Here is a 17,687-nt window from a genome sequence, read left to right on the forward strand (position 1 = left end):
GGTTTGTGTACATTCGTCAAACAATGCAAAATAAATAACTACGGATTAAATATAAATCAAAATATCGTGCATTATAGCTATTAGAGAATTTGGGAAATTTTTACTTAAATTCATAAAAAATGGAAAGTCTAAAACCGGATATAAAACAGCGTAATTCCGGTCATCGAAATTATAAAAAAATAGAGTCGCATTATTCTGCGGAAGATTTATGAGTTATCCGCTACAACTGACCAACATTAATCCCCGCAACTCTTTCTACATCTGGGAGTAAAACTAAAATATAAATTTTGTACAAATATTGAATAAAAGTACAGAACTATTTTCCACTTTATTGTTGCCATTTTACATACAAGCTTTAGGAGAATTCAAGTATTCAATCAACTTAATGTGATTCTTTTTACTGAACTCAATACTAAAGCAACAGTGACATTTTTGTACACTATTGAAATATAAATTTTTCACTAAAACGGCGTTCGTCTAGTTTTTCTTACTCTTTAAGCGCAATCCGTATTCGTATTGCAGCCGTAGCCATATACCATGACACATTTTTACTAAACGACCGTCGAACTCCTTTTGCTTTCTGGCGAATTTGTATTGTTCACGTATAATATATTTAGCTTTTCTTAGTTGACCAGTTTGTATAAGTGATATGCTATAATATAATTTGCACCTGGCTTGTAGGAATGGATCGCCAAGTCTTAGACCAATATTGAATTGACGTAAAGATATTTTACCGGCAACCTCCGCCTAGTAAATATAGAGCATGTTTGAATATAAATAATTGTGAATTATTACGGAAAACGTACACATTTGCTAAACTGTTCTCCAAGAGCAGAGTAACCGCCACCAAGTGTAGATAACCAGGACATTAGATATTCCACTTCGATATGCTCCCACAGTGTGTGTGACAACATACGATTCCTATTTTCCAATTACACATTAATGTACTTAATTGAGAAATAAAACGTTATAATGCAAACAACTTGCTCACCATTTGTAGTCAATTACTTCTTTGGTTGGTGGTCTTAATTGCAACCAAAATATATCAATACCACGCATTGCTGGATTCGTGTTTAACTGTAGGCGTAGTTGTGTCAATTGTTGCAGCTCCCGTAAGAGGTAGAATGCATTGATGCCATCAATCTCGATATATAAGCGTTTCAATATACGTTGATTTTTATCATTAGATGCTGTGTCAGTACTTGTGATGTGATTATTTGCTCGCAAGGATATTACGCGGTCCCAAAGCAATTTTCTTGGCAGTACTTTCACATTATTATTTGTATCAATTTCTTTAAATTCCTGGTGTTTCGACAAATCACTGATACATAATAGAAATGTCATTTTGTTATTTTCGTGTTTAATTCAAATTTTTTTTTGGTTAACACTAATGAAGCAGCAGACTGAATCGGCAAATTTGTTAGTTTTCTCACCATGTAAACAATTAAATTCGAACAGCTGTTGGCAAGTGTCACTTTGTGGAAGGTGGTGAAAAAATGTAGATTTTACCACATTCAGCGGAAACGCAGAAAATGTCGGTATCTTTGAAAATTTTTAGCAAACTTGAAAAAATGTATTTAAAGTAAAAAGTGGATCGCAACATTAAGGTAGTCAGTTTACGGGACTAACTTCCGAATCTAAATAAAGTCGGAAGGGGAAATTACTGTCAAAATTCCTCATGTCCATATTTTTTTATAAATAAATATTCGGTGTTGAAAGCGCGTTAAGAAGTAAAGTTAGTTGCAGAAAACCAAGAAATTGCATTTTTCTGAAAAAATTCTTATCGCGCGTTGTTGAATGCTAGTACTTATTAATGAAATAATGAGTTTTGCATTTCTTTTGTACATACTAATTTAAGACTTTAAGTGAGAATTTAATTTAAAGTTGCTACTTTATTTAGGGATGTCGCGTCGGCGTTAACGCTAAACGAGCCGCTCAGAGCTTTTGTTTAGGTATACCATTTATAGTACTTAAGAACTCCTATATAATCGATCATAAGACCCTCACAAACTAACTAACTTTCATCAAAAATATCTAAATTATTCAATATTTTTCAATGAAATTACTAATTAACTAATTGGTAACCGAGTTAGCTTTGCGAGGACACGTTCTATACCCCATGAAAATCAGTCAATATCTTATTTAACACTTTCCAATATTAGAAACATAGCATCTGATCAAATTTAACCCGGATCGACAAAAAAAAAAACCAATATTTAAACGTATTTTAATATATATCTTTGATATCGTTTTTAAAGCAGGCTCCGTAGCCAATACAATCATGCTAGCTCCCAATTTAATTTTCTATACACTTCTTATAAGTCTCGATTGAAATGGCTTGCAGTGGCTTCAGCGAACACCACGAAAATGAGCTGCCTTTATCCCGCGATGTCTGAATCTTGTATACCCCGTGCGATACCAAACGTGTTTCAGACAGAGCGACTGCCTAACGTGCGGGTTCTTCAACCTGCTGCTGGAGAAAATAATTCTAACTGCACTTAAGGGGATATTCTGGTTTAGAAGCCCGAATTTTAGGTACTTTTTTTCACGCGATAAAAAAAAACCAAAAATCGGCTATAACCGCGTAAGAGGTGTCTACTCTCAGAAGAAGAATAAGATTTCTTGCTGCTTCTGCATATTTTCTTCTTGTGTATATTGGACAAAAAATGTACTATAAATCGTTTAAAAACTAGAATCAGCTAAGTTAAAGTATTCTATAGAATAAGTTTTAATATAAAGCAGTACTTGAAATATTTGCGAGAAAGAAGTATACTAATATTATATTATTAAGGATTAGCGACAGTGAAAACTATGTAATGAAGACCCTCTTAACTTTTCGAATTGGCACAAAATATCGAAATCGATACAGGTAGAAATTGCAGATTAGATTCCGTTTTTATTACTTCAAATTCTATGGATTGCTTTGTATAAAAGTATATATATAAATATATATATATAAATATATATACATAAATATATATATTATTGCATATTTGCTTTAGATAGGATAAACAAATAAAACACTTCCAAGTTTACTTTCGCACAGATGACGCGATATTTGGACAGTTTATCGGTTATTATAAGTTCCTAGCATTCAATGACGAATGCGAAATTAACAAGTGCCAAGGTAATGGCAAGTGTTCAATCACATTTAAAGAAATGTTAGGAGAAACCATAAGAATAAAAAATATTATTGTTTATTTAATTCTTAGAATTAAATTATAAATAATGAAATATAAATGATGAGTATTTTAATAGTCGAATACTCAATAATTATGCGAAAAAAATTAAAATATTACATTTAACAAGAATTTCTAGGTCAGTTGTCAGCATCTCACTTCGGGGAAGTTATTTGGTATAGTTTATTCAGTTAATTATATTTAGACAAGTGAATAGAAGAACACCCAACATACTTGCTTTGGTATTCACCAGGACTGCTAGGAGCTGTTTGTTTGAAAGTTCTGTCATACGATTTTTACCTTGAAGTCGAACGACTTTGCTTGGAATACTGAGTGTTCCGATGGAACATTGGCTACGGAATCTTTGAAACAGTTGCAAAAGTGTTTTGGGGAGGCTACTTTGTCACGAATATGAATATTTGAATGGTACAAAAAAAAATTATAATAACATCGAAAAAGTTATAGAACAGTACTTGGAAAACAACCCGTTGGCATCAGATCTATATCTGTTCTGAACTGATAACATCGACTATCTAATCAACACTTTTTGGTGAATATTTCGGGTAAAATTTGTGTGTCAATACTAAATTCGTACCAAAAGGCCAGAATCTTTTGCAAAACCTACGTCGAGTAGATGCTGCAGAAGAGATGCTTGATAATAAAGCGCATCATTGTTGATCACGAGACGTGGGTTTATGAATGATCTGATGATTAGTTCGACTGAAAATGGGTTCCACGGAGCGGCAGTTTGAGGGTCAAGAAAAATCCCCCGGAGCCAAATCTGGTGAATACAGTGGTTGATCGATGGTATTCATTGCGTTTTTGGCATTAAATTCGTTCACAATCGTAATCTTTTTGAAGAAAAAACTCATTTGAACGGGTTCGCGAGAGATGTTTTTATTTATTTATTTATTATTATTATTTATTATTGAAATATTATTTACCCCAAGAATTTAAATTACAATTTCCGTGCACTTTTTTGTCACATTCTTTAAGTATAGAAAATAGAACTGAAAAATAGAAAAAATAGAAACAGAAAAGACGAAAATCATTATATTGGTTAGAGAGGGCTAAGTTTTTGATCCGATACATATGTGAATGTGTTAGCTGTCTAGTCTAAATGCAAATTAGCTACCCACAATGATGTAATGAGAATGATAACACTAGACTAGTTTCAAATCGATCATGTAGTTTATGGAAATTCTATCTAAAAGTGAGCGGTATACATTATTATTTAGTCGAAAAGACCGAAACCCATGTCATCGTCTTTCTCGGACTCCGACTCCTCCTTTTTGGCTTCTTCCTTCTTTTCGGCATAAGCAGACCACCAAGGATCCAATTTAGCCAGTAAGCGAGTCACCAATTTTCAATAAAATATATTGGGTTTGTAACTATATTCGTGAAATTTGCGTAGTAAACAATTTTTTTTACTCAAATATGTCGAACTTTGGGCCCGGTAGAGTGTTTTTGCGGCGAGTTCTTTGCCATTACTTTAATATGTAGAAAAGATTAGCCGAAAGTCATTTTATATTTGTGAAAGGTTAGAGCGAGCATGTTTTAGCTGATAAAATTTGGCTTGGAAGCCGAAGTTCTGGGCGGCCACAAAACTTTGAAGATAAGAAACTGGAAGCATGAGCTCAAGCCAAGAGACTTTAAAAACCGATTTACCATGTCAGAAATGCTACAAAAAGAATTCCTTTATGCATTAGATTGTGACTGGTGGATTGATCAATTGCGACAATTTCAAACGCAAAACATCTTATAAGAAACTTGTCGAACCAAATGAAAGGCAAAGGCGATTATAATCCATGACCCGAAGGTAATAGTTTGTATTTGGTGGGATCAGAAGAGCGTGCTTGATTATGAGCTTCTAGAACCCGCAAAAACTCATCAAATCGAAGCGAGCGATTGCCGGAAAACGACCGGAATTTACGCAATTTTACACAATGCAATAATTTTTCACCGTGAAAATGGACGTCCTCATTTCCGGTTAAAAACTATTTTGAAACAGCGGCTAAGAAATTTTTTAATAACGCTATGCTCCAGTAAAGTTGTAGACACATTTATTTTTTATGAAAGCTTTCGACGGTATTGGTTATTGAAGAACGCTAGAAAATGAACGTTTCAGTTTATACAACATTTAAAAACTTTGTTAAATATATGGAACCCTCTATTAACTATTTGATTTTGCTTCATTTTATCGCCGTTGGTCGAATTATTTCAAACCGCAGACACAATTATTTCTTATTTGTTGATATAAATGCTACAAAAAGAAGAAGTAGAAGTTATAAACCAACATTGCAACCCTTCTAAAAAAGACAAATAATTTGTAATGTATATGTGACACAGTTATGAAGCTTTTTCGAAACACCACAACACCATACATAAAATGTATATTTTTTTTACACAGAAATACGCAACAAATGGAGTGAGTAAGTTATCTTTATCTTTACTACCTTCTTATCGCAGCCAAAGAACTGATAAAGAGGACATGTACAGTTACATATTAGCAGGTGCTGATAACTACTTCGACTGCTGACATTCAGTTACCGATTTTAGTCTAACGAGTAAGGAAGCATTTGGTGGAATTACGATTTCGAATTATTATTATAATTATTAAACTAAATTGAAAGTTATTTATAAAAAATGAAGTACTACGTGTTGGTGATAGCAGCTGTGGCCTATTTGGCATATGTGCATGGTGGTAAATTGATGTTAATATATGGGTTGATATAAATGTACATTTATATGCTGTTATATATGCATATAAACATGCAATGAAAATGGTAGTGAAGTGAAATTATTTTTCAAACTGCAATTTTGGAGACCAGAATTATGAATTATACAGATATTGAGTTTGTATTTTGAAAATTAATTATTATTATTTTTTTTAAATAAAATAGTGACTAAGTAAGCAAACTAAAGTGACATAACTTCCAAATTTAAAAATGTGTACTTACTTATAGAGCTAATCTTATCTGTGACTTCTATATCGAATCTATGTGTACAATGTTCAATACCATACATCACATACTAATGCCCATGTAGAGCAAATAACATACATATATAAACATTTTCCTATACATTGTGTATGTATGTATTTATGTATACGTTTAGGTAAATAGTTTTTTTCATTCGGACAAACAGCTTAAAAAGTTAATTAGACAAATTGTGTTTTAAGTACCAAACTCAACAGGCTTTAGGGTTCACTTTTTTGTATTTTTCGGACTTAAAATACTTAGTAATGAAACAGAAGCGATCGAATGGAAAAGAATGCAAAGTTATAAAAACGAGAAAAGGTTTTATTGAAAACAAAAAAAAAAAAACAAAAGAAATGGAGCAAATGTTTTAAACTGGTAACAGAGCTTAAGTGATCACCTTTTTATATACAGCTGCGAGCACTGAAATAGTAGTGGATTATGTAATATGTCAAACAATTTTAACATAAATTTAAATGTAAAAGTGGATGATATTTTCCAGGTTATGTTTATTACTAAAAATATTTAGATTTAAATATGTGCAAGATATGTTTGTTTACAAAGATGTGTTTATGTATGAAAATTGTTGGGAGCAGTAAAATAGTAGTAAAGTACTAATTTTTTTTTTAATTGGCATGGCCATGATTTTTGATAACAGCAATACATCGCTTATCAAGAGAATCTACGAGACTCTGGCATCTTTTCAGTGGTATGCTTTGCCATGATTGCTGCACTACGGTCCACAAGTTGTTCTTGGTTTTGGGTTTATCATTCCACACGGCTTTCTTGACGTCTGCCCAACGGTTTTCAATAGGATTGAGGCCAGGGGATTGAGCTGGCCTATCCATGACCTCAATTCCATTGACCCGAAACCACTCCTCTGCCACCCTTTTGGTGTGCTTCGGGTCATTATCCTGCTGAAATATCCTTCTCAGCGGTATGTCCTCTTCAGCATATGGTATCATAATATACTCCATTATATCCACGTATGTGTATCGGTCCATTATACCAGTAATCTTGTGATTTGGGCCTAGACCGGGCTTTCATACAGCCCAAACCATGATACTCGAATCGCCATGCTTCAAAGTTTTTGGGCTGAATCTGGTGTCGTACTCTGTACTAGGGGAGCATCTTAGATACTGACGGCTTTGACCGCTATTTATATAAGAAACTTTGCATGCTAAACGACGACATATTTAAAAAAGTTGCTAAAAATCATGCCTTGCAGGGATATTATTTCACATTATATATGTTTACTTTAGCCATAAATTCAATAGTTTTGTTTTTTGGCTCACTTTAATGCTGAGCTACGCATGAGAAAGTTCAGAAAATTTGTGGCATTAAAAAGCAATATGTATAGCACCGCTATTCCTGATAACAATCAAAAGCGACAAATCGATAGCCACACCTATAAGCTTTTTGCCCTGCAAAGCGCATTTTTAACCACAAATGCACGTGCTTTGTAGTGTTAGTTACTTTTATTAGTAATACAATCACTGGTAGTTAGTAAAACTCAGTCCCTGAAACAATCGGCAAACTGAGATAAAACAGCGCTTATCTTAACTAGATATGAGTAGTACAACGCAAAATGTTCGTTTGCATTAGCATTAGGTCATTTCCGGAATGATAAAAAAATTGACAAATAATTGCATTAATATATTTACAAATGAACTTTGAAACTATTACGTAATGAAATTCTGTAAACATGGAACATGTTCCAAATTAAATGAGCTTAAAAGAGGTTATTTTCAAAAATGTATTCTTCGTTTTGCTACTTGTAAGGATTTTTTACTTTGTGTAATTGCCCCCAAAACTTTTAAGGCGTTCTTCTTGAAACCTTGTTTTCAAAGTCGGTGAGAAATTTATTTAATAGTGTTTTGGAGTTGAGATAATTTTAAACAGAATTTCGTGAACAAAAAACATATTTTTTGGACTTGCAAGTGCATATAATCCTTAAGGGGTTGCATGGGTTTCCTCCGGTAAAAACAGCCTTTTTTCAACAGTTATTTCTCATATAAAAAATGAAATATTTTATTCGAATGTTTTATTGTTACAAACATATATCTACTATTAATAAAGAAATTTTGAGAAAAAAATATTTTAAAACTCGGCCATTGAGACGCCGTTTCCAGTGATTCCTCTACCCGTGTTGGCAAGATAACTCCTTACAAGATCATCTAAAGAGTTTTACTTAAAAACTTAACTAAGAACATGGAGGGAGGAAAAAATCTGAAAATTGGATTTTTAGCATACATTTTTACAAATGACAGACAATGAAAAAATTCGATTTTTTAAAACCCGTAAACCCATGTAACCCCTTAAGTTAATATCATTTATGCCAACCGTATTAAATCTATTTTTCATCAATTTATTTTTTAGATGCCTGCGTGCAGTGTAACTCTGCTACCGACCCAAAATGTGCAACAGATCCCGAAAATTATTTGGCTAAAACTTGCGCTGTGAACACATCCATTTGCTATACGCGAGTACTCAGTGAGTTGCCATAGAACTTTTTAATTTTTTTAAATGTTAGCAAATTATTATCATCTTTATTTTTTCCACCATTCAGACGGTAACACGATACGTGGCTGCGCTTCTGAGTTGGACAACGCCACCGCGGTTGCTTGCCATAATGAGTTGCAGTGCTTGATTTGCTCCTTTGCTGAAGGTTGCAATCGTCTCGTTTTCCCGCAGAGTCGCTCTCAGTGTCTGCAATGCACGGGTAATTCGACTAGCGACTGTGCTACAAATGTCTATGCCAGACCCACCGTATGCCCGACTTACAAATTGGGCGACAAATGCTACGTTAGAAACGATGGTATGTTATTTGTTTTCATAGTCCATAAGAAATTGAATTATTGATATATAATACATTTTACTTTCTTCAGGTAAGAACAAAACAAATTCCTTCCAACGCGGTTGCCTGTCCTCCGCTCAAGCTAACAAACTCTGCGTGGATGAAACGAACTGTTTCACCTGCGAAGGTGTCGGCTGTAACTTCATTTCCGCCAATAGCACCCAAATCCCCGTTGCCCGCGATGGTGCCGCTTTCATTAGCTCTTCCATTATTGTAATTGGCGCTGCTTTGGCCATGTTACATTGGGCTTAATTTTCCATCAACCAATGTAAAATATTAAAACTACTTAAAATTGTTTATTCATCTTTTTTTATGAAGTAAAATCGTGTACTTTTTATCGCCGGAAATTTCGTGTTTTTGTATGCAAATGCGTATTTTTTTTTTTTTTTGAAACTACAATTATGAAATGAAATAAATGCCGAACAACAAAAAACTTTAGAAGAATTTATTTAAAATGTATGCCTGAACAGGAAACACAATTTCCAGAATTGCAATTCGCCGTGAAATTACGAAATAAAAACGTTGCATATACATATGTACTTATGTATTTATGTATACACATATACCATATACGTGTATATAAGTATGTATAGCATTCAAATCTAGCCCATATGTGCACATATTTATGTAAGTTTGTGGCACAAAGCATATGAAAATTACTATTAATTTTATGAAGTGTGATCAAAACGATCTCGCCGTGCAAAATGCTGCCTCAAATGGTTGACTATTCCCTTCATTTTGCCTTCGCTCGCTGGGAAAAAATGCTTGGCGTTTTACAGCTCCATCAACATTTGTAATGTTATAGGGAATCATGTATATATACACTAGGGTGGTACATTTTTTATGGTTTAAGAATACTAAGGTTCGATTGTATCGAAATATATATAAAAACAAAAAAAAAAAAAATAGATATAACAAGTGAGTATCGTCATTGGATTTTATGCGCTTAACTATATTCATGTCACCGTAGAGCTTATGCAATTTGTGGTTCCATCTTTTCGGTACTCATTACTCACAAAATGAGTTCTCTCGATTGCTTTAAGTGCTCTCTTTTCTCGGTTCATGCTCGTCTATATTTCTACACCGTATAGCACGGGGATGATGAGATAATTATGGAGCGTAAATTTTGTTCGCCGCTAGATTTCTAAATAGCCAAAGTCGCTCACATTTTCAAATTTATAGCTGCCTACCGTAACGTGGTCAGGTAGTGTGGCTTCCAACTTCTTTCTCTTCTTTTTAAAGAGTGTTAGCGGCCCCGTTGTTAAGAGCTATGAAGTCAACGTTATCCGCATAACCCAGTAACATCATCCTTTTAGAGTAGAAAGCGATTCAGATTATCGGCGCGTATACGTTTCACTGGTTGGACCTTATCACTGTGCCTTTAGACCTGCTAAATCAACAACTGACCAGATATTCACCCTGCGCTAAATCTTGGTAAAGACCCGTGAAAAGAGGATCAACACATACCGCTTCTTCGTCGCTATGTCCCGCAAAATTAATACGGCTATATAAAATGACGTTGATCACAACCAAAAGCTCCGTCGGGTTCGAGAAAGACCTCTCCGGGCCGTTCGATACCAAACGAGGCTTCAGACCCGGCCGTTAGTTCTGATTTGTCCAATCTAATCCTATCTTGGAATCAGTTTTAACACCATTAACAATGTCAGTCTCGAAATCCAACTCAGAATAACTCTTGCTCTTTTGAGAGAAGCTCTGCGGAAGCATTTAACAGACAGCGGCTACGCTGGCTAAGTCATGTAATCCGAATGGTCGAAAACACTCCAGCTCTGAAAATATCCGACGAGATACCCACGGGAGAATGAGTGGAAGACCACCACTTTGTTGGAAACTTGGCAACACTTGAAATCACCAACTGGTGCCAAACCGCGAAAAGGAAGAATGACTTGCGAGTTTACAATACTCACACAGTAACCCACTAATCTGTTTCGTTATTATTTTAATTTTTTCAGTGTAAAAAGACTTTATGAGAAGTCCGCCATTTTTCGAAAAGTTCTAACCTCTATAAAAATTGCGGATACATACATAGTTACATATATAGGTAATGGCATAAAAACCCCACCTCAAGCATGCTACTCAAATTTTAACACACAAATGTGCGATCACCTTAATAAGTGCGCTCCATACTCGTTTTCATACATACATACACATGTGAATACAGAAGTACCGGAAGGGCGCCTTTATGTGCGCTACATAAATGTGTCAACGCTTTTGCGTTGCTGCCACTTTATTGAACTTTTATTGGAGTTTATGCGAGTTGTGAAAAATATTTATGCACTAAATGCACTTAAATTTCCGAAAATCGCAATAATTTGTACCACTGATGCGAAGGAGGGATGCCTTGTACTAATGTAATTGTGAGCAATTGAAATGCTTTGAAAATAAGAGAGTAGAAAAAATTACTTTACATTGTATGCATTTACTGAGTTATGGGCCCATAAATGAGTATGAACATATGGTAAGTAAAAGCTGCAGAACTTATGGACGCTTCCGTTGCAAATTAGAGTAAAAGGTGCACTTTTGTTTTATTTTTGCCCATTATTTTAGAATAACAGGAAAATAAATGAATTCCAGCATAATAAAACATAATATAAATAATTTAATTTTTATGTGTGATGAAGGAATACAGCTTGAGGTTATATGGAAACGGTTGCAGTTTTAAGAACTAATTCTGTTTGAAACCTAAGATCGGCTTGCATACGAGTACATACCCTATAAAGAAAGTTCTTAAAAAAGAATGAGCTGTTAGAATTCCGTTATAGATTTGATCACGTACGGGATGGGATAGATATCGAGAGTTGAATAGGGAAGCAAGACGAATGTGCAGACAAAAAAGGAGAGAGGCCGAAATGCGTGAGTACGAAGAGCTTGACAAGCTGGCTGACAGGGATAATACTCGAAAATTTTACGAAAAGTTGCAATGACTAACAGAAGGTTTCAAGACCGGGCATACTCTCTTAGAACCCCCACAGGTGATCTCGTGACTGATGCCCAGAGCATACTCAAATTATGGAGGGCTTGCTGAACGGCAGTGAAAACATAACATCAGTAGATGGTAATCCCGATTCCTCAATCCATGACGATGGAACGGACGTTTCATTGCCCGACCATGAAAAAGTCCGAATAGCAATTACTCGTCCGAAGAACAACAAAGTGGCTGAAGAACAATGAATTCATAAGGAGCATGCATCAGCTTCTTTGTAGAATATGGTCGGTCCACAAACAAATATACCCCACAATTTGCTCCAACTACCGTTTGATAAGTCTCCTCAAGATCGCATATGAGGTTCTATCGAGCGTATTGTGTGAAAGATTAAAGCCAGCAACAAACTGATTGAACCTTATGAATGAAGCGTTAGGTTTGAAAAATCAACAACATGTCCCAAATCTTGAAAAAGTGTCGTGAAAATAAGATTGACAGACACCACCTCTTCGTTGATTTTAAAGTTGTGTTTGACAGGACGAAAAGGAGCTGCACTTATGCCACTATGTCTGAATTCAGTATCCTCGCAAAACTAATATGTGTAAACTGACGTGGAGCAATACTAAAAGCTTCGTCAAGATCGGGAAAAACTTCTCCGTGCCGCTCGATACAAAACGAGGTTTCAGACAGAGCGCTTATTTAACGTGCGGATTCTTCAATCTACTGCTGGAGAAAGTAATTCGAGCTGCAGAGGTGAATCGAGAAAGCACAATATTTTAAGAGTGTGAAGCTGCTGGCGTACCCCGATGATATTGATATCGGTGGGTAAGTCATAATTGACCGTCAGTCAGGAAATTGTTTAATTTGAGTTATTATACGCCAAACTCCTAATTCGGGACTGCACTGTCAGAAATTAGATATCTGAAAAAGTAAACACCCAAAAGCGGCCAGCCATGTGTTTCACCAGACCAAGTCCAGGGCACACACATCGATAGTGACACACCAGAATCTACTGGAACTTGGTTCAGTGATTCTTATGCATCTAACTTATAGTTTGTTCCTGTCAATGCCGAATGATTTTCACGTTGAAAAATTCGTGATAAATAAACCCTTAGAAGTAATGCAAAAATAACTAAATCTTATACCATCTACAGTTCTTCTCTGAAGTTAGAATACTTGTAGTACCGTATGTTTAGGAGAGAAAAATTTTAGTATGCAAAAATATGTGTATAATTTGTGTTGCTTATTAAAATGAATAATTAAGGAGTCTCTGCTGCGTAAGAATCCATTGTTACAAATAGTTTGATTAATTTTTGGTACTAGAAAAAGTGTTGGGCTTTTCACCGTTTACTTTTCACTGTTTCTCAGAGTTGATGTTATGTCAGATAATATGATAGCGAGTTTAAGTTTTATTTCATAGACAATCAATAAAGAAAATTATATATGGCTTCCGCACTCTAAAACCATCATTTCAATTTTTTCTAAGTCTGGTAAAAATCGTTTGAAAGGTAACTCATCGTTCTCTTTCAACTTCTTTTCACGTAAAATTAAAATACTGAAACTCAAATTTATTAGCGCAAATTTTAAGATTAATACAATTCGACTTTTGTTTACGTGTAAACGCTCTATTATTATAATATTATTTACTTCTTTAATAAAGGAGTCTTGAGCAAAGTGCGGGGATGGCTTCATCTATTTAAAAAGCCTTATATATTCATATTATCTTAATGATTACTTGAATAGAAAGTTGTAATTCTGAAATTGTTGGCTATATTTGAAGATTGTAATCGATTTATCGCTTACCAATAAAATAACACTAAAATTTTTTTTCACTGTTAATAATATTATGTTAATATCTCATAAAACATATGGCCCAGTATTTCAATTAATTCATAAAGAAGAGTCTCAGATGTTATTTTCTGGGCCTTACAAACTTAATATACCCTGATGAGGGGACAAAATAGCTTAACAGAATGTAAATTATACACAAAGGGTACTATTATAGCATAAAAGAAATTATTATCTGTATATTGATGATATCGGCCTTTATATTGCATAAACAGTATACTAGCTATATACACTCATTGTGACAAAAAAGCACACGATAATTGTAATTAAATTCCTAGGGTAAGTGATATGCCAAATATGAGCATCTGTAACCAGCGGTACGCCTTAATAGAGCGTTGCGATTTTTACAATGGATTAAAATATCAACAAAGAATTTGCCACACTTTTTATCTCACCAGAAATTTTGGGTATGAAACGCGTTCTTGCTCCACTCGTAGCGATAAAGAAAATTTTTTTTTTTTTCAAAAACAGTACGATTGTGACCGAATTTAAAGCCAAAAACGCAATGAAATACTGTTGATCAACAACCGTATTTACCAGATTTGGCTCCGTGAGACTTTTTTGTTCCCCAAATTCAAATTGCCGCTACGTGAAACACGTTTTCAGTCGATCGAAAGAAGTAAAACGAAATTGGGTGAAGAAGCCAAAGGCCATCCCAAAAACGTTTATGAAAAGTGTTTCGAGAACTTTAAAATCGTTGACATAAATGTATTACACCTGGTATATTGATGAATAATTAAATATTTTGCGTTTTATTTACAATTTCCGAGTATTTTTTTGTCATAATTTATATACATGTTTGTATGTGAAGAAGTATTATCAAGCAAATTAAGTAAATAAATTTATAATATATTCAGAATAAAATTGCTTTAAATTTTCTAAAGAGTTTCGCAACCATAATTTATCAGTTTTCCCAGCACCACCAGTACCAAATACTGTATTGAAATGAGTACGTACTCGTATGTATACCTTGCGAATCTTTAAAGGAAAGTGCTTATAGGAAAGAATTTATGGCTGCATATTGATTAAATGATGCGAGACGATTAAAAACAGCCGAATACTTTGAGTATTTAGAAATTACAAAAATAAAGAAAAACGAGAGGGAATAGGAAAAGCTGGGTATTCTAAATAACAACAATAAACCTGTGAATTATTCAGCGGTAGACGTAATGGCGAATAAAAAGCAATTCTTCGATATTTATAATAATTCCTATGACTGTAATTTCTTAAATTTGAGATAATGAATATGCAGTAGTTTTATTTGTTAATTCAATTTCTATTGCTACTCTCAGGTAAATCACATACACAAAAGGAAGCACATCAGGGTCTGGTACAAACGCCAGAACCACAAGCAACAATAAAGAACAGCTAAACAGACGTTAATAGAAAAATCACAACTTGCATTATTTTGTGGATGACAGAAACCAGATCACTACTATGTTGCTCTTTCTTCTTTTTTCGTTGTGCCTCTACTCTGCTAGAAGCACTAACTTACGACTGGGAAAATGTTGGAAACTAATTTTGTAACGAGTATACAAATCTTGGGGATAAGAATAACAACTATAACAAAGCTGCTTGCATTAAATTTTGGCATCAAACAAAATAACAACACACAAAAACAAAATGAACGACTGCTCAGCAAAGACAAGATAAAAATGCAACAACAAAAAAGAAAGAACCAACAATACAAAAACAAAGTAATTAAGAATCCACAGATTGTCTGAATGCCTTGCTACGCCATTACTTTGTGGCGATCGCTTGACTCGCACGGTGTTGTTGGTCGCGCAGGTACCCACCAACGCGCACATACACCATTTTATAATCAAAGCACCCGCAGCGAAGTGAATTGGCCATTCGTTTACTCGGCAAGCCAGCGAATAATGTGTTTACCGAACACAATCCAAAATTATAGCCAAAAACGTACAGGTTCCGCAGCTTGTGAGCAAGTATAAGGAGTGCTCTCTAATTCTTTTTGATCGTACGTTTCTACTGCCTTGCTTACTACTCGCAATAGCGACCAGATCATGCAAATGGCATTTCAATTGCTGCAATTACATTTGAATTTAGTGTCTAAACTATGGGGTAATCCGATTTTATAGCAATACAGTGCCACAATCTAAATACAATAATTTCGATTGTTTGCATTTGCACCAGCAGCATGGAAGGGCCATGTGCACCTTAACAATGAGCTATTAAGAAGCCAAATCTGTAAGAAGCTCTGTGAAGTGTGACGAATAGTAGCGCAACAAGTTATAAATTCTGGTTCATTTCAAACAGCTAGTGGGCGGAGTGGCATTTGAGAGCATAATAGAGAGATTGTGAGAGCACCTACGTGTTCATGCTACAAGTGATGCGGGCTTAAGTACAGTGAATAACATTTACATGGACACTGATACTAATTAACTAAGTGTGGAAGGGTTTATAATTTTAAAACTAACTAAAATGTTGATGTAAATAGTGACAATATATAAAATGTATGACTCACCTGATAGCCAGATAAAAGTTTTTAAAAATGCTGAAAAAACAAAAATAATAAATAGATAACTAAAATATTCAACAACCAAATTGTGTATATGCTATTTTCTAATATTTAATATGGTTTTATACTAGTTTTATATACAACAGTGCTCGAAATAATAGCAGTGGTTTATGAATAATAGCAGTGGCTTGAAGAGCACGAGCATTGGCCAGTCGAAAAAGAGCGCAACATATTGTGGTCCGATGAAACAAAAATCATTTTATTTGGTCCCAAGGACGCCGCAAACGGTCATTCGACGAAATACTAATTGTTTAAACTTTACTTTATATTATTATTATGAATTAATTGATTTTTGATGTAAAATCCTCAATACCACTATTATTAATCACAGCTGAAATTTTCAATTACAAACTTTTTTATTTATTTAAAGACGAACTTTATCTTATTCTTTAAAGAAATCATATTTCTTTCAGCTTGAATATGAACGAATTAAATACAGTAATAATAACCCATAATAAAAATCAGTTACATGATTTTTTCTGCTTCATTTCAATTCTTGGTTACCCCACTGCTGTTATTTCGAACACAGTTGTTAATATATAATTTATTCACTAAAAATTCTAATGCTAAATACGATGATGAGATCATGGTTGCAGAAGTTCGAGGAGTCAGCTTAACAATAAGTCGACACAATACGGTCGAACTTATACTTCAAGCAATAGCATTTAGGATAGTTAGATGTAAGTGAAAACCTTTCTGACCGTAAATTCTGGCTTGCCACCGTTTGCGCCTTGACCCGGTCGTAAGTGAGCCACTTTTCATCACCAATGCCTATACAGGGTTTGTCTGGAAAATAATAGGACTGATTTTCTTCCGCCGCGACTATACATCGGAGTGCGCACTGACTAGATTCGGTAGAGGGTGTTCCTAACCCAACGAACGAGCGGCTGGTCAATTTTCTTCAAGCACCTGGAGAATCAGGACAAACATTTTCGCGTGACGTGTTTCTGTGAGTGATGCAAGCCGAAAATGCAGTAGTGGTTAGAGCAGAGGTACGCGATTAAATTCTGTGTGAAATTCGGTAAATCTGCGACACAGACGTTTGATATGACCAAGCAGGCTTACCCAGATGCTGCTTTAGTAAGAAGTGGTGTGTTTCGGCGGCACCAGACCTTCTTGGAGGGCCGGGAAGAGGTCGCTGATGAATGAGCAAATCCAAAGTGAAAACAATGCTCATTGTTTTTTTGACATTAAAGGCATTGTCCATGAGTTTGTTTCTCCTGGACAAACCATCAACGCTAAGTTTTACGTAGAAGTCCTCAAGAAACTCAAACAAAGGGTCAATCAGGTCCTACAAAACATTGCGCCGAATGGAAGTTGCATATCGACAAAGTCTCGAGATTCA

At 34.8% G+C, this 17,687-nt stretch overlaps 2 protein-coding genes across 2 annotated transcripts; one reads left to right on the forward strand and one right to left on the reverse strand.

Annotated features, from left to right (window-relative positions):
- Positions 1 to 281: 281 nt before the first annotated feature.
- On the reverse strand, positions 282 to 1,414 carry LOC108976279 (uncharacterized protein F58A4.6). Its single transcript, XM_018945264.1, has 3 exons — positions 992 to 1,414; positions 807 to 921; positions 282 to 747 (listed from the first exon to the last, which is right to left on the reverse strand). Exons 1-3 carry the CDS (start codon positions 1,342 to 1,344, stop codon positions 478 to 480), a joined length of 738 nt encoding a protein of 245 aa, XP_018800809.1. The 5' UTR covers positions 1,345 to 1,414; the 3' UTR covers positions 282 to 477.
- A 4,306-nt stretch (positions 1,415 to 5,720) lies between these two features.
- On the forward strand, positions 5,721 to 9,361 carry LOC108976243. The gene is made up of 4 exons (XM_018945199.1): positions 5,721 to 5,883; positions 8,537 to 8,650; positions 8,727 to 8,975; positions 9,046 to 9,361. The coding sequence occupies exons 1-4, from the start codon at positions 5,826 to 5,828 to the stop codon at positions 9,264 to 9,266; spliced, it is 642 nt and encodes a 213-aa protein (XP_018800744.1). The 5' UTR covers positions 5,721 to 5,825; the 3' UTR covers positions 9,267 to 9,361.
- The last annotated feature ends 8,326 nt before the right edge of the window (positions 9,362 to 17,687 follow it).

Source organism: Bactrocera latifrons, unplaced genomic scaffold (genome assembly GCF_001853355.1).
Source record: "Bactrocera latifrons isolate USDA-ARS-PBARC rearing strain unplaced genomic scaffold, ASM185335v1 scaffold_115, whole genome shotgun sequence".
Taxonomy (NCBI): domain Eukaryota; kingdom Metazoa; phylum Arthropoda; class Insecta; order Diptera; family Tephritidae; genus Bactrocera; species Bactrocera latifrons.

Excerpts from the sequence above, each read along its gene's own strand:
- LOC108976279 (XM_018945264.1), bottom strand. The coding sequence starts at position 1,344 with ATGACATTTCTATTATGTATCAGTGATTTGTCGAAACACCAGGAATTT. Across the intron at positions 922-991 it reads GAAGTAATTGACTACAAATG|GAATCGTATGTTGTCACACA; the intron begins GTGAGCAAGTTG and ends ATTGGAAAATAG. Across the intron at positions 748-806 it reads GAGAACAGTTTAGCAAATGT|GCGGAGGTTGCCGGTAAAAT; the intron begins GTACGTTTTCCG and ends TATATTTACTAG.
- LOC108976243 (XM_018945199.1), top strand. The coding sequence starts at position 5,826 with ATGAAGTACTACGTGTTGGTGATAGCAGCTGTGGCCTATTTGGCATAT. Across the intron at positions 5,884-8,536 it reads TTTGGCATATGTGCATGGTG|ATGCCTGCGTGCAGTGTAAC; the intron begins GTAAATTGATGT and ends TTTATTTTTTAG. Across the intron at positions 8,651-8,726 it reads TTGCTATACGCGAGTACTCA|ACGGTAACACGATACGTGGC; the intron begins GTGAGTTGCCAT and ends TCCACCATTCAG.